This window comes from Buceros rhinoceros, unplaced genomic scaffold (genome assembly GCF_000710305.1).
Source record: "Buceros rhinoceros silvestris isolate BGI_N320 unplaced genomic scaffold, ASM71030v1 scaffold606, whole genome shotgun sequence".
In the NCBI taxonomy this organism is placed as follows: Eukaryota; Metazoa; Chordata; class Aves; order Bucerotiformes; family Bucerotidae; genus Buceros; species Buceros rhinoceros.
In genome coordinates, this window is record NW_010417878.1 from 8,222 (window position 1) to 23,375 (window position 15,154).

Here is a 15,154-nt window from a genome sequence, read left to right on the forward strand (position 1 = left end):
CTGTGAAACTCAGCTGAGGTTTTTTTTTTTTCTGCAGAGTAACCTTTTGGCTTCTGGAGCCAATGATTCTGAAATTTTCATCTGGGACTTAAATAACTTCAATGTGCCTATGACTCCAGGGTCTAAATCACAGGTAAAGCGTTCCTCTGTGCAATACCCTTGCAGTTGTATATCTTAGCAGGCAGAGCAAAAAGATGTGTGTGTGTAGTCATCCTGCTCTAGTCAGTCTGTGAAGGGGGAATGACCTTGATGTCTGTCAGCAGAAAGATGAATCAGCTTCATTCTGGGGAGGTGAAAAAAAGTGTTATAAGCGCTAGAGAGAGAGGCTGGCAAGCGCTGGAAGGATGCACTTTGCATGGATGGTTAAGCTCTTTGTGGATTTGAATCAAGTAACTGACCAGTTTATCTTGTGATCCAACTGGGGCATGTGTGATGGATTAACAAGGCTTACTGGACCTTCTCTGAGGAATGAATTTACTTCAGGCTTCAGCTTTTCATATCTCATGAAAGTAATATCCCTAGCAGAGCCACGGAGCCGTTTAATGCATCTTGGCTATTACTGCCAGATAATGTATCCTGCTTTTGAAGAGGAAGAAGCTTCTGATCTTCTGATTCTGATTATGTTATTCAGGGCAATCAGCTCCTGAAAGTGGAAAAAAATCTTAGTAAACTTGCCTAAAAGCAGACCATTTGACTCCTTGCCTGTTCCCTACATTGCAGTAGGCACCATAACAGCAATTAGCCTTGAATGCTTCGTCATTTTCCTTCTCATTGCACTCCTGAAATGTTGTACAAGGTCATCTTTCCATTTAAGTTCATCCTAGGAGTCAGGGTAGAAGCATCTATGTTCTGTCAGGTATAGTTCTCTTTGGACTGATTTGTGACACATTTGGCCAATGCAGAATCCAGTATCTGTTCCCAAAATGCAAAGGTACTTTTCCAGGTGATGTTCCCCAGTAGAATATGACTGTTCCTTTTTGAGTAAGGGGCTTTCTGTGTTCCCTAGTCTTTCCACTCAGTGGAAATCCTGTAGTTAAGCTAGTGACAGAATCCAGTGATGAGTGTTCCCTCAACATGGCAATAACGGATGTATGACCATTCCTATCTTGGCAGCCTCATGAAGACATCAGTGTGGTGTCCTGGAATCGGCAGGTGCAGCATATCCTGTCCTCTGCTCACCCCAGTGGCAAGGCTGTGGTTTGGGACCTCAGAAAGAACGAACCTATCATCAAAGTCAGTGATCACAGCAACAGAGTGAGTGGAGGAACAACTGTGTTTCTGACTAGCTTACAACATGCCACATGTGACTGCAGAGCAGTGGCATGGACTCTTGAGGTCAGGTGTTTTTATTGTGGGAGCTCTTGGGGCTGGTTCTCTTGCAGCTGTAGTATCAAAGCACCTCCCTGGTTTTTTTCCTAGTGAAATGCAGAAGCAAGACCCATAGCTGTTCCTAAAATTAGGGCACTCTTGCATTCAATTTCTGTGTTCACAGCTCATGTGTTTTACTCCCAGCTGTCTTCCTAGATCAGCTTTGAACTAGGCCTTCAGCTCCTGTATAGTTAGTGGATTTTTTGCTGTGTAGAGAAGGTAGAAATACTTGCTTCCCACAGCAAGACGTGCTGGACTTGCTTTATGTCAAGCATCCTTAAGTGCAGAACAGTGTGAATCTGGGCGGTTTTTGCTCTTGCCAGCTTGCTTTGCAGGATTTTCAGCCTGTGTTATTTTTGTCCTTAGATGCATTGCTCAGGAATGGCCTGGCATCCAGAAGTTGCAACCCAGCTAGTCCTTTCCTCTGAGGATGACCGCTTGCCAGTGATCCAAATATGGGACTTGCGTTTTGCTACCTCTCCTTTGAGCCAGCTGGAAGGGCACACGAGGTGAGGGTGTGCTTATTGTGTGGTCTTTTCAAGGTTCTTCATCTTTTAAAGGCAGACATCTGAGAGACTGGACTTAGGAGAACTATGATTTTTATTTTTTGCTAAGCCTGCTTTGTTTCAGAGGTCAGTCTGGTTGAAGGTAGAGATGGGAACTAAGACTTCTGAGCTTCAGCAGCATTTCTGCTGCTTTCTTGCCAACATGGTGGGAGAGCAGACTGGGGATGAAATATGAGTGCTTTCCTTCTGCTCTATTTTAGGGGAATTCTCTCTGTCTCTTGGTGCCAGGCTGACCCTGAACTGCTGTTGAGTAGCGCCAAAGACAACCGAATCTTGTGCTGGAACCCAAATATGGGGGAGGTAAATAACCACAGCTATAAGTGCACATGGTTTGCTTTATACAGAGTTGTGTGCTGTGCTATGTATGTTTCCCTCCTCTGTATCCCTGTAGAGTGCCAGTGTAATTTCTTCCAGTATGTCTTCTGCACTCCTCCTGTCTGAGACTGTTGTCCATCTCCAGACTGAAAATAACAGAGACAGGCAGAGATTTTCTCTGGTGTATCTGTGTCCAGAGATCATAGAGGGAAGAAAGGTTTAACTAAACCTAAAACTAAAATTTACACTAAAATTTAATTATAATCACTCTTGCCATGTCCACACATGTACTCTTCTTGTCCATTTGTTTCTTCTTCCTTGTTCTAGGGTAGTAAGTTTTATAGGAGAAAATTGATGGAGAGTTAGGAGCATTTGTTAGGGTCACTGAGAGGTGAACAATATAATTTTGTATGTGCATAAACTATTCATATTACAATGTCTTCACATGTATGTGCTTATCTAGTCATGTATCTCTAAATTACCATTTTTCAAATATTTTGGTGCTACCTGAATTGAAATAGGACTGCGTAAAATTTTTTTTTCTGCACACCTACTCATTCAATGCTGAGTTTCTGGGTAAAACCAAGTTTTGAACAATACTCATGCACTTGATCTTGATGATTTCATGGGGAAAGTACTCTAACAATATCGAACAAAGTCCAGCTGGGAACCCGAGACTGGATTAGTTTCATCGGACAGTTTCACTTAGCTGAGCACCTTTGCCTTGGAGGCACAGAAAAATATTAATCCATTTTCATAAAATGCATGAATTGCTGCTGTTGTGGTTTCATGGGATTTGGTGCTCACTTTGTCTAGTTACAGGTGTCTAGTGGTTAGAAGAGAATCAGGTTCTGAAACACTCCTGAAGTCTACTTTTTGCTAAAGTCTTTTCACTGTGCTTTAGTGAAGAAAATTAAAAGAAAGAAAAAAACATTTTGGTGTAGCTGGCTCATTTTTATGGATAATGCTGTAGATTTGCAGAATCCAAATTCAGCTGAGGCATTTATACACAAGCTATTGTTAGGGGGCTCTTCTTGACTTGGCACTGTTCCAGGTGATAACAAAAATTAGGAAGGCTTTTAATAGTAAGGACAGTAGAGTTATACAGAGTGGTGGATGTGGAGAGTTTGGGGGAAAGGTTGGTTTCTTCATTTTTTTCTGATTACATTTGGGGATTTATTTTTATCTTATTTTAACAATCCTGATTTTAATTCAAGTAAATGCAAGGTTTTATACCTGGGAACAGAAAACACAGATCATATTCCTACAGAGAAGGAAGCTGTGACGCTTTGTGCTTGTGACGTGTAAAGGAAATCTCTTCATTTTACAGACTGGAGATTCAAAGTCAAGGTTGTGTTAGCGAGCTGCCCAGCATCAGGCAGGAAGTCTGTGACTGGGCCATGAAGTGATCTTTGGATTTTTGAGTGCTGGACCGGAAATTTGTTGCATGCAATATACTTCATAGTTCCTCTGTGGCTATCACAGTCCTTTTATATTGTTCTACTTTTTTCTGTAGGCATTTATTTTCCGTGTCAAATTTTTATTCCAGACTATTCTTTCTGTTTACATGTTCTTTCTCATGACACCTTCTTGCTTTTGGTCTTCTGGTTTTCTTGTGTTGTTTTTTGACGTGTCTCCCTTGGTTAACGGCAATACTGATGATACTGACTTGTTCCTTCTTGTTCTACAATCGGAATCCTCTGATATAACAGATTTCTGTGGCTTTCTGCAGTTTGGACTCAGTGGGCTGTAACTCAGTTGTAATCAAGTCCTTCAAGAAGCAAAAATAAGAGACTTGTATACAATGTTGATGTGTCACACTTTATTTACATTTGTGGTGGCAAGTAATTTGGGGAAAGCTGGGGACTATTTGTGTTGTGCTCCTGCCTTCTCTCTTTTTGTGATAGGTGGTTTACGAGTTGCCTATTCGGAGTCAGTGGTGCTTTGATGTTCAGTGGTGTCCGAGGAATCCTTCAGTCTTCTCTGCTGCCACTTTTGATGGGTGGATCAACATTTATTCTGTTATGGGTGGGAACTTAGAAGCTCAGCAGAAGACACAGGCTGACAAGGTAAAGTCCTGTGAACATGTTACAGCTTGTCATATTGGCAATTACTCACCTGACTTCTGGGAGTGTTAGAAGCACACATGTGTAATAGTATGATTTTGAAGTGATGTCGTCTATCCTACCCACCAGGGCATATAGCTATATGGTATGGGAACCAGAAGCTACCTGCCTAGGGACTTAATATCCACCAAGTCCCCAAAAGACTACATTGCCTCTTGACAAAAATGTCTCAGTGTTTGTTATATTCATTAATTCATTAAAATATGTAAAGAGAACGAAGATCAAGTGTAGTTTTGGTGTTAGATATATTTTATGGTTATTACTACTAGACTAAAAATAAAGCAACACACCTCTTAGAGCAACAAGCTTGGCTTGTCGTTAAAGTTAAATACATTGATACTAATTAATACAACATGTTATTCTTTATGAGTTCCCAATAACTCCCAATTTTAAAAAGTGGCTTATAAGCCACTATTAGCAATCTTTCTCGTCAATCTACTATAACTTGGAGCATGTTAATATTTTATACTGAAATCCATTACTTAGAAAATTAATAGATGGGCAAACTCTGAGCAGATTAAATATCAGTACTGTCTAAAATTTTAGTTTTTATCTGGTGTCTAGTCTTTTAATTCCTTCCCTCTCTCACAGCCAACAAATGCTTCACAATACAGGTTTCAAGAGAATATGTATGAGCTGGCTTAAGTGTTATTTATATAGTAATTTACAGCTGACTGAGTTTAGTTTCATAGGATTTGCAAGAGAAAGAAAATACTTTATCAAGCAGCAGCTGTAGGAGATTAAGGATTTATTTAACCCATGAAGAATTTTCTCTCTGTGCATTCCTCATGTGCATACACCACAATTCCACTCTTCAAAACTGGAGAACAGTAGGGTAGAATAACTCCTGGATGAATAGAATAACAAGTAAGAAGAACAATAGGAGCAGATAATGACAATTATGGAGGTGGGGAGTTCATGACCAAAAAGCTTCCTTGCTCTGGATTCCTTGCTATCAGGGCAGAAACTGTTTAAGACCTAGTGGTTGATGTTACTGGTACCCTGGTAGCGTGTTTTTATTCTTTGTTGGTTTAGGGTGATTGATCTTTTAGGTTTAAGCTGTTCCTCCAGGATAAAGTCTTTCTTTGGAATTGGTTTCCTCTTGAGAGACTCTAAAGACAAAACACGTAGGTCTTGCTTATGATTTGGCAACCTTAGCTTGATGAGTCTTGTGTTGCTGCTTTTCAGGAATGCTGAAGCTATGGAGAAATACCCTGTGATCCAGTCAAACTTGAACACGGTTTTCTTTAGCAAAAAACACATCTATGCCAACAATGTTAACAATTGAGAAAGCTTGTGAACAGCATTGTGTGTATGCTCACTGATTTCTTAAATGTCAGAAATCCAGATCAGAGGCCACTTTTGATACTCTCTTGTCTAGGCAAGAAAGTCTGTAGAGATTATTTCGTCAGCCTCATCTAAGGTATAAAAGCTTGAGATAGTCCTTAAAATTAACCCATTTGAAATACCCCAGCAACAGAAAGGGCAACTGCATTCCTTTGTGGGCAAAACTGAAATAAGAAATAAGTTGGACAACTTTTGACCATTTATTGTCACTGTCTTGCATAAAACAAATAATTTTGTAACTCTTGTGTTACAGGCAGTGTTTATTATGGAATTTGCATCTTGCTAGGGAAAAATCACTGGAAAAATCTGTCAAGGTGAAGCTTTCTTGAGAAATAATTTCTGGAACCACTGAAAATAACTTTTCTCCCACATAGGGGCTTGTGGTATTCCAGGAAGAGGCGCTGTAATAGCCTTTTTCTGCATCAATGAGGAAAGTAACTTAATTATTAAGCGATAGGGGATTTTGCTTAATCTGTACAGAGAGGAAATGAATTATTTTATTCTTTTTTCCATCTGATTCTAGATCTCTTCCTCCTTCAACAACCTGGATCCCTTTGGCACAGGACAGATCCTTCCTCCTCTGCAGGTGCCAGAGCAAGTAGCTCAGACCACCTTGATTCCACCGTTAAAAAAGCCACCCAAGTGGATTCGCAGACCTGTGGGAGTTTCATTTGCAGTAAGTGAATGGAGCATCCTTAGCTTAAAATGCAATAGAGGTGTTGTTTTGTGACACAATCCTTTCCTTTAACAAGGGAAACCCTGTTTATGGTGCAGTGTCGTGCCCCATGGAGCGAAGCTCTTTTGCTTAACATTCAGCTATATTTCCAGCAAGAAAGAGTCCTGTAGCAGAGAATAGAAGGTATAAGTAAGAGTTAACAAAGCTAAGGAAGACACATAAAAGCTGTCCTTGTAGGCTGTGACATGCATTCCCATTATCCTCTGTCTTTCTCCTTCCTGTCCAGGTATTTAATTTTCTTCATCTCTTTGCTCCTAAACCAAAAGGTTGAATTTTCCTTTATCCTGTGGCTGGACTCATTCTCTGTCTGTCTAGCACTTGCTATTTGTCTGATAGTTTTTATCATTGCATGCACCTCTCCATATCGGGAAAGAACAAACAGTTCCAAATGGTGTTTTTTTTTCTCTGTGCCTTTCTGGCATTTGCAGTTAGCTCGGCCTCACAGCACATATGCAAGGATCATGGTTATCAGTCTTAAGCTGAAGGGCACATGGTGTGAACTCCTTCAATGCCCCTACTATCCATACACATTACACCATTTGGGTTCCTTGTGATCACAGCTGGAGCTTGAGTCTACCTTCCTGAATGAAGAGCTAAGTGAGTTGCTTTTACCTTCATTTATAAGAATGTTTACTGTGTCTCCCTCTGTCTTTCTCAGTTTGGAGGAAAACTTATTTCCTTTGGTCTTACCAAAGCTCCTGGACAGCAAATGCAGCAGACTTATCCACACCAGGTATTCATTAGTCAAGTCACTACTGAGACTGAATTCCTGCTCCGATCCAGAGAACTGCAGATGGCTTTGCAGTCAGGGAACCTCCTTGATTACTGCCAGGGCAAGATCCAGACAGCCAAGCTGCCATTTGATGAGAACCTTTGGAACTTCTTAAAGGTAGGATAGCTGTGGTGAAACACAGAGATCATTTCTTTTGTGGTCCTGGGGTGGAATGTGTTCATTATGGTCCTCTCTAGCCCTTTATAATCCTACTCTTCAAGATAGAAAGTGTAATTGAATAGGCTAGTTAGTTTCTTGTCTAAAGAAGTTTTTTGCAGTTGAGGTCTAGGAGGTGCTTTATTTTTCCTTTGGAATGGTCTTTTTAGCAGACTCATTGGGGCTTCCTGTCAAAGTGCTAAACAGGATTTTCCTATCTCAACCCACTGCCAAGCTATATCTGCCTGTGGAGCTCTACTGTTACTATTTCTCAAGAAAAAGTCCAAATGAGCAATGAGATTCTCCAGTACTAAGGGAGAGAGCTGTGGTGGCATGAGGACTGGCTGTAGCCCTGCGCAGGACAGTGGTTTCACTGACAATTTGATACTGTGAAAATGTTCCGTAATGAGGAGCGGCCACCTTTCTGGAGGGGCCGAGCTTAGCCTTGGTAGTGTTTTACAAACACTCTTACGCAGATTGTGTGTGTGGAAAAATCTATAGTATTACATTTGCATGGGGTATCGTCTCTTGAATAGGATAGGCAGGTGGTATCTGGGTGGTGACAGTAGTCTCCATTGCAAGGGTCATTGCAATGATGTTTTCAGCTGCATCGGATGAGATACATCGAACTGTCATTCTAGTGAATTTCTATGATCCAGCTGGCCAGCACATACAAGATCTATTACTTTTGATTGTCTTCAACTACAAAGCAAGCTTCTGTACAAAAGACTGTCCCATAAGACCATTTCTATGACTGCAGGAATGGTTTCTGCTGGCTGTTTACAAGTATCTTATCCGTGTCCAGTTCAGTCAGTTCTGTAGCAGGAATAGCCTAGGACTGAGACAGACAGATTCATCTTACAGAATGTTAATCACGCATTAAAGCATACAAATAGCACCTATTAATCAGGCTGCATGCAGCCTGTGGGAATCTCTGGGACTGTCTGAAATCTCCACCAAGGGAACTTCTATAACAATTAGTCAACTCATTTTTGTAAAGCCAGCCAGGAGTTCAGGCAACCACCTTGTCTCAGGTTCATCCGGACTCAAATCAGTCCATTGTCGCTATGCAGAGATTAGCTTGGAAATTCGTAGAGCATCCAGGGAATTAATGACCAAGTGCACTAAGTATGCATACAGTCGTAGCCCTGGTACGCAGTTGTACCTCAGTTGTAACTCTGTGATGAACTTGAATTTCACCCGTTTATCATGATTACAACTTAAATTCCATGGATTTTCTCACAGTAGTCATTAGATGCTCTTGTCATAACTGAGTTCCGTATCTATAAACTGAGTGTTAAACTTTGCTGCTGCCAGAAGCATCCAACCATTAGCGGTTGAAGATGTCTAGGATTTTACATATTTTCTTGTCTTTTTCAATGTTCTTTGGGAATCAGGTGAATCTGGAGCAGGACTCCAGGACTAAACTCCTCAAGCTGCTGGGCTACAGTAAAGAGGATCTGCAAAAAAAGGTAAGGGGTCTGTCCAATAGAGAGAAACCTTTACAGGATTAAAGCAGCTTCAGGAGAGTTGTAGGGTCCCTACTGGAAATGAATGAGTGACCTCACAGCGCACAGAAGACCAAACTCTATGAAATTTCAGCTGAGAGGCAACTCAAGTATATCCCATTAAAAAGCAAATAAGAGCACTTTTAAGGGTATAACTGTAGCTGTACTGGATCAAACCAAAAGGGTCTTGAGCCCAGTTGCCTTGCTACCTTTGTTTGTACTCTGTGAACTGTATAACAACAGTGCAGATGTAGGAGCTGCTTCTAGCATCCAGCTCTCTGCATCTTAGGGGATTCCTCAGCCAGGAAGAAGGTGACAGATGAAGACAGTCTGACATACCACAGATTGAGCTGCAGGGGAGGAAACGCTTGCAGCAGCACGGACAATGTTCTGAAAATTATAAATAACCTCTGATAGGCAGCCAGCCAGGAACAGGGAGAGGTGGAACTTTTTGAACAGCTGAAAGAGCTGGGGTAATTGTGTCTGGGGCTTGCAAGTCACTTGGTGGCTTCACTGCCCAGGTGTTTAACTTTGACAGGGACTTCACTCTGTGAATGTCTGTTACTTTTCTAGATTGCCTCATGTTTGAGCAATGGGATCCCAGATAAACAGCCCCTTCCTGAGGCAGATGAGGCAAATGCGGCACAGCCAGGTCAGGTATGTCCTGTACAGCTTCCCAGTCTGGGAGAACGGTGGAGGGTAGAATGAACAGCAAGGTTTAATTCCAACCACAAGTTGTTGGGCTCATCACAGGGGGCTGTTCACATTCACATCAGACCCTCACAGGGTCAGACTAAATGTTTGTAGCAGTCCCTTCTGCCTTTAAAACAAATCGGTGAATAATGAAGATGGACTTCTGGCCATTAACACTGCAAGAAGACTTTTTCACCGGTGCTGATTTCTTCAATGATAGAATTAGCCTCACCCCAGCTTAACTTCACGCTGCTGTTCTGGATTTCCTCTGTGGAGCTTCTGCTGTAATATTTCTTTCCTTTTCTCTTCTCTCCTTTCAAATGTATTCTCACGTGATTTGAGATGTACGCTTCAGGTGCCTTCTAAGGCCTGATTCACCATGCACTGTAAATTTTGCTTCTCTAAGGTATCTAAAACTGCTGCTCTCAAATTAGTAATCTTCACAACCCATAAACACTTTTTGAGATATTGCAGGGGTAGCAACAATGTCCTGCATTTCAGTAGAGCACCAAGTGTGGCTGTGATTCTACCTGTTAGTTACAGGTATCACTTGTTGGGCTTGTCCTTATTCTATCCAAAATTGTTCAGCTTGCTCAAGGGTGGCAGTTTTACTGACGAATGTTGGCCCGTGATACTTCTGGCATTGCATGTCTTATGCTGTCAATCTCCTAATCTTTGTCAATAGCTGTACTGCTCTTGTTGCTGCCCTGGTGAAACTGTGCAGGTTGATAGAGCAGTGACAGGATGCATGATGGGTTTCCAAGTTGAAATCAGATTTATATGAGCATGCTCAACCAAATAGAGAGCAGCCCCATCCCACTCGGTAATCCATTAAACCATTTTGTGCAGGATCTGTGTGTTCAATAATTAATTAACCTTTGCACTCTTTGCACAGGTTTTGATAAATTCCAGTGATGATGTAGCTGCTGTTTCCTCCTCTTCATCTTTTTTTGACAACCTCATCCCACAGAATACGAGCACATTGGAGATTCCTGTCACAGAAGGTATGTTACGTGAAATGTATTTCTGCCCACTTAGGAAACAGGGAGAAAAAAACCTGAAAATTTGAGATACCAAGAAGAATCCGGTCCCCTTCAGCAGCTGGATACTTTTAAAATGCGTGACCCCTCCCAGTCTCATGCAACATCTCTCGGCATTGTGCAGTGAAATACTCTTCTCAGATTAGAGACCCATTAAAAGTACAGAATAATCTTTTAGATGATGCAAGACTTACTGTCAAGTAAATGTTGTGGGTTTTTTTTTTTTTTAAAGTGCAAGACCTGATTTGGGTTTCCAGATCTTTTAGCTGGGCTTCTGTATGTTACTGATTTTTATTGCCTGATCTTTAAAGTGAACATCATCAGCACATCTGGATGATGCCCCTGTGGGTTAACTCTGCTTCTTACCTCTGCAGATACGGATGGACTCATCAGCCAAGCCCTTTTATTGGGCAATTTTGAGGGTGCAGTGGAGCTGTGTATGCGGGCAGGGCGCTTTGCTGATGCCATCATCTTAGCTATAGCTGGTGGGCCGAACCTCCTAAAGGAGACACAGAAGCGCTACTTTGCCAAGTGTAAGACGAAACTCTCCCTGGTAAGTGATAGATTTGGGTACCTACTGAGCAGGATAATGTGTGTGATATCTTGGCAGAATATATGTGGAAATGCTTTGGCAGGAAGTAGAATGTCAGCAGAATCTCTGCATCTCCTCTTGGCTAGACATCAATCTTTTGATAGTTTTACGACAACTTCATGTTGCCCACCTAGAATGTCTGTGTTCTCTGTCTTTTTTTAATCTAATGTTTTGTGCCTCAGCTTCCCATGTTTGTAACTTGTGGAGCATCCTGCCCCTTTACAGCTCAGCTAGGAAGATCCTAGCTTATTAATTGAAAAAAGAGGAAGTGGAACAGGAGCTGGAGTATCCTAACGCTTTTTTTCCCATCATTGATACTAGTTGCTCTGAAACAGGATATGTATTAGGTAAATCTTTTGTCCTGCCTGGTGTTTCCGTATTCTTTTTGTAAAAAGCTTTGTTGGGCTTTTTTTCCTTCCTTTAGAGGCAGTGGGTTCCAATTACGGTTGACATTGGGATGCTGGGATTGGTGGACATTAATGTACAGTGAGATAGTTGCTGCATTGTGGGAAGCCTGAGAATGAGCTATTGCTATGGGTGCACTTGCTTTAGCATTCAGCTTATCTTTGTCTTCAGTGACTTACAGATCTTCTGCTTCTCTTACAGCTACTTTCCTCCATTGTGCAGCAGAACTGGCAAGATATTGTTTGCACATGTCATCTACAGAGCTGGAAGGAGGCACTGGCCATCTTGTTGACATACTCAAAGCATGAGGACTATACCCAGCTCTGTGGTATGCAATGTACTGTTTTGACATAATAATCCTTAGGGGAGGGCAACTCTGGACTGCTTACAGAAAGAAGTGGATACTGTGAGGAAGGAAAGCACTCCTTACTACAGCTAGCTGGAACTTATTAAATAAGTGTGAATTGTTTAGTTAGGAGAATGATGTATGCGCATTGTAGCTGAGAGTCGTAGTGTAAAGCTATATATGCTGGTATTTTCTGTCACCTCTACCAATAGCATGGAAAAAAATAGGACAGGCACTAAACTGAAACAGTAAGAGGATCATATGTATTATTTATTATGGGGAGAAAGGGATTTACTTGACAGTAATAAGATCAGGTGGCTTCACTCCATCTGAAAGAGTTTTACATCACATTCCCTTCCCTCTTAAGTGCAGAAAACAGTGGTTAATTAATGTTTGATTGTTTCAGTAGTTTCCTCAGCCGTGTAAATAGTCCAGCATTCTCAGCAGCTGGTTGTTCTGAGAGTCAGAGTTTAGGGACAACTTAGTGACTGAATCTGGTAAAGTTACTTATGTTGCTTAGCTGGGAATCAGCTCCTGGCTGATGGGAACAGCTCCGTGCTGTTGGAGAAGTGCTGGCACTTCATACAAGTAAGATGACACAACTTCAAATGCAGGAAAATATGTCATCTTTTGCAGACCAGATTCTAAGAGTGGAAGGTGGTGGTGGTGATAGTGAGATAGCTCCAGCGTGCCTTATCTCTTAGCATTTGCTAAGCATTGACAACTACCAGATTACTAGCTGGTACTGGACAGTAATACTGCCTGGAGATTCCCACACCTCTTTAGGGGAAAAAAAAAAAGGCATTGAATATTTTCACTGAACTTATCTGTCACTTGAAAGGGTTTTTCTTTCTCTTATGTGTCTGGCAGACATAGAAAAATTAGTAGATATATTAAAAAATTTCTTCTTTTTTTAACCAGGTTAGCTTTGGGATTCCATAATGATGCCTCTTTCTCTGTGTTATCCAAGAATTAGGTGCAGATCCAAGGCTATGAACACCCCATGCCAAGACAGAGTAGGATTGCTAAGAGACGAGTATTGGGGTTAATGAGCTCTTCAAAAAGAGTATGTTAAATGTTGGCTGTATTTCTTCCTCTCTAGATATGCTGGGTGCCCGCCTAGAGTCGGAGGGAGATGCAGCCCTGTCCGGTGATGCCTGTCTCTGCTATATCTCATCAGGCAATGTGGAGAGGTTGGTGGAATGCTGGGTAAAAAACCATGAGACTTCGTCACCCCTTGCCCTGCAGGTACAGGTGCTATAATGTTGGTTTGACTCCTCTTTAGGCCAGTCTGGTAGCCCTGATCTGATTGCATTATCCTATCAGAGTATTGGGCTTCCAGCAGACAGTGGAGACCTGTTTGTAGTCACCAGGGTATCTCCTAGCCTGGATTATGGGCTTATGTCTAAAGCAGACTTGCACTATTAAACATTAAGGGTTTTTTTCTGTAGAGAGTACTGATTGTATTGCACGTAAATCCAGCCACGGACAGGAGTTACGTTCTACCCGCCTGGCTTTGTATACTGATGTCATCTCTGAGCTTCCTTTTAGACAAGAAAGTTTAGACTGTACCTGTTTTCTTACTGGTAGTTGCCCACGAGTACATTTGCTGCTGTGCTTATCACTGTAATGCTTCCGTTATGTGGCTATACCTTCAGAACAGCATGTGGCAAAATAAAGTCTAGACTGTATTATTCCCACTGCAAGTAGAACGATCGTGTTTGGGGAGTCACAGCTTGCAGACGAATCAGGGCTTTTAAGTCAGTGTTGTTACCTACCTGTTACACTTAAACTGTTCCTGACTAAGCCAGGAATGACTAACCCCTCTTTTGTCCACCTGTCACTAGAATGATCTAGACAAGTCTTCCACTCAGATTATCTGCAGATAATGCCATCTGCTGCATCAGTTCCCTGGTTTTGCAACCCCACTAGTGAATAACAGCAACAAAAAAGCATCTTCAGCATTCCTGGCTATGTTTGGAAGTGGCCTCCTCCCAGTTATCAGCCAATGATGCATGTATCGTTCTACAGATATAGACATTACTTTGATTTCTAGGATTTGAAGGAGCTTTGAATAACTAAAAATCTTCTGGTTGGTTTGTCAGCAGTAGAAGTTTTTCCTAGTGAATTTCTCCTGGTATCATTCAACTACTTCCTCTTCCAAGCTGATAAGTTGTAACTCCTAGATTTACAGTAGTAACTTCCCAATAAAAAGATCACAGTTGATTAGAATGTCCTTGTGACTTTTGATTTTCTTTCTTCACTTACCATAAAAGTAGCAGTGCCAGGGTTTGCTTCCTGGTTCCTGTTTTTCTCCACAAAGTGCACCTGAGAAAATGGTAATCAGTGGTACTATCTGGAACAGTAAAGCAAGTCATGTTCTGAGTGGTCTATTATTTCCCTCCCCCAATTTATTCAGGATCTCATTGAGAAGGTGATGGTGCTGAGCAGGTCCATTGAGATGCTCAGAGGCACAGCAGAACAAGCACCAGGCCCTGTCCTGGCAGAACAAATCACCCAATATGCTAGTCTTCTGGCATCACAAGGATGCTTGGCAGCTGCAATGAATTACCTACCTAGCAGCTCTAAAGAGGTGAGTGAGAAATGAATGGTTGTGGGAAAGGGTAGTATATGGGGGGAAAATGAAACTTTGTACGAGAGAGAGCTTGGCTTTTGGCATGTGTCAGAACTTAAGGTTTCTCTTTATGATAACCTGAGAGTAGAGGTATGTTGTTTTTTTTTTCCCTAGGACCCAGCTTTTGTCTTATTTGTCTTTTCTTTGTTGTGCCTTTGATTCAGGGAAAAGGAAGGGAGCTATAGAACTGTAAAATGGTTCCTGGAGAACAGCACCAGGAAGCAGCTCTGCAGGCACACTGCATCTATTCCTGAAACTAGCTGATGGAGAAAGGGAGTGGGGAAGTTGCATTATAGTTTGAAACAAATCTGCTTAGTGCCCAAATGTGGGTAGGCGTTGGGGAGGGAAAAGTATAAAGACAGGGGAAGAATTGGTGAGAGTTCACCTACCTGGAAATATGACAGGTGATGTCCCAGCACCTTCCATCTGAGGCTCTTGAAACACCGCCTAAAGCACAATTTTGTTTCAGCTCCTGATCGAACGGCTCCGAGACCGTCTTTTCCACGCTCAAGGAGAGAATGTGGGTGATCAGCAGCCACCCCCTTTTCC

At 41.8% G+C, this 15,154-nt stretch overlaps 1 protein-coding gene across 1 annotated transcript in view; it reads left to right on the plus strand.

Annotated features, from left to right (window-relative positions):
- The window catches only part of SEC31B (SEC31 homolog B (S. cerevisiae)), a 28,544-nt gene that overhangs the window by 3,230 nt on the left and 10,160 nt on the right, over positions 1-15,154 (plus strand). The window contains exons 4-18 of the mRNA XM_010138298.1: positions 38-133; positions 1,114-1,254; positions 1,735-1,877; positions 2,135-2,234; positions 4,157-4,318; positions 6,246-6,398; positions 7,117-7,347; positions 8,784-8,858; positions 9,468-9,551; positions 10,483-10,591; positions 11,002-11,180; positions 11,826-11,952; positions 13,073-13,218; positions 14,390-14,563; positions 15,075-15,154. Coding sequence (XP_010136600.1) covers positions 38-133; positions 1,114-1,254; positions 1,735-1,877; positions 2,135-2,234; positions 4,157-4,318; positions 6,246-6,398; positions 7,117-7,347; positions 8,784-8,858; positions 9,468-9,551; positions 10,483-10,591; positions 11,002-11,180; positions 11,826-11,952; positions 13,073-13,218; positions 14,390-14,563; positions 15,075-15,154 — 2,000 coding nt within the window. The remainder of the gene's footprint in view (positions 1-37; positions 134-1,113; positions 1,255-1,734; positions 1,878-2,134; positions 2,235-4,156; positions 4,319-6,245; positions 6,399-7,116; positions 7,348-8,783; positions 8,859-9,467; positions 9,552-10,482; positions 10,592-11,001; positions 11,181-11,825; positions 11,953-13,072; positions 13,219-14,389; positions 14,564-15,074) is intronic.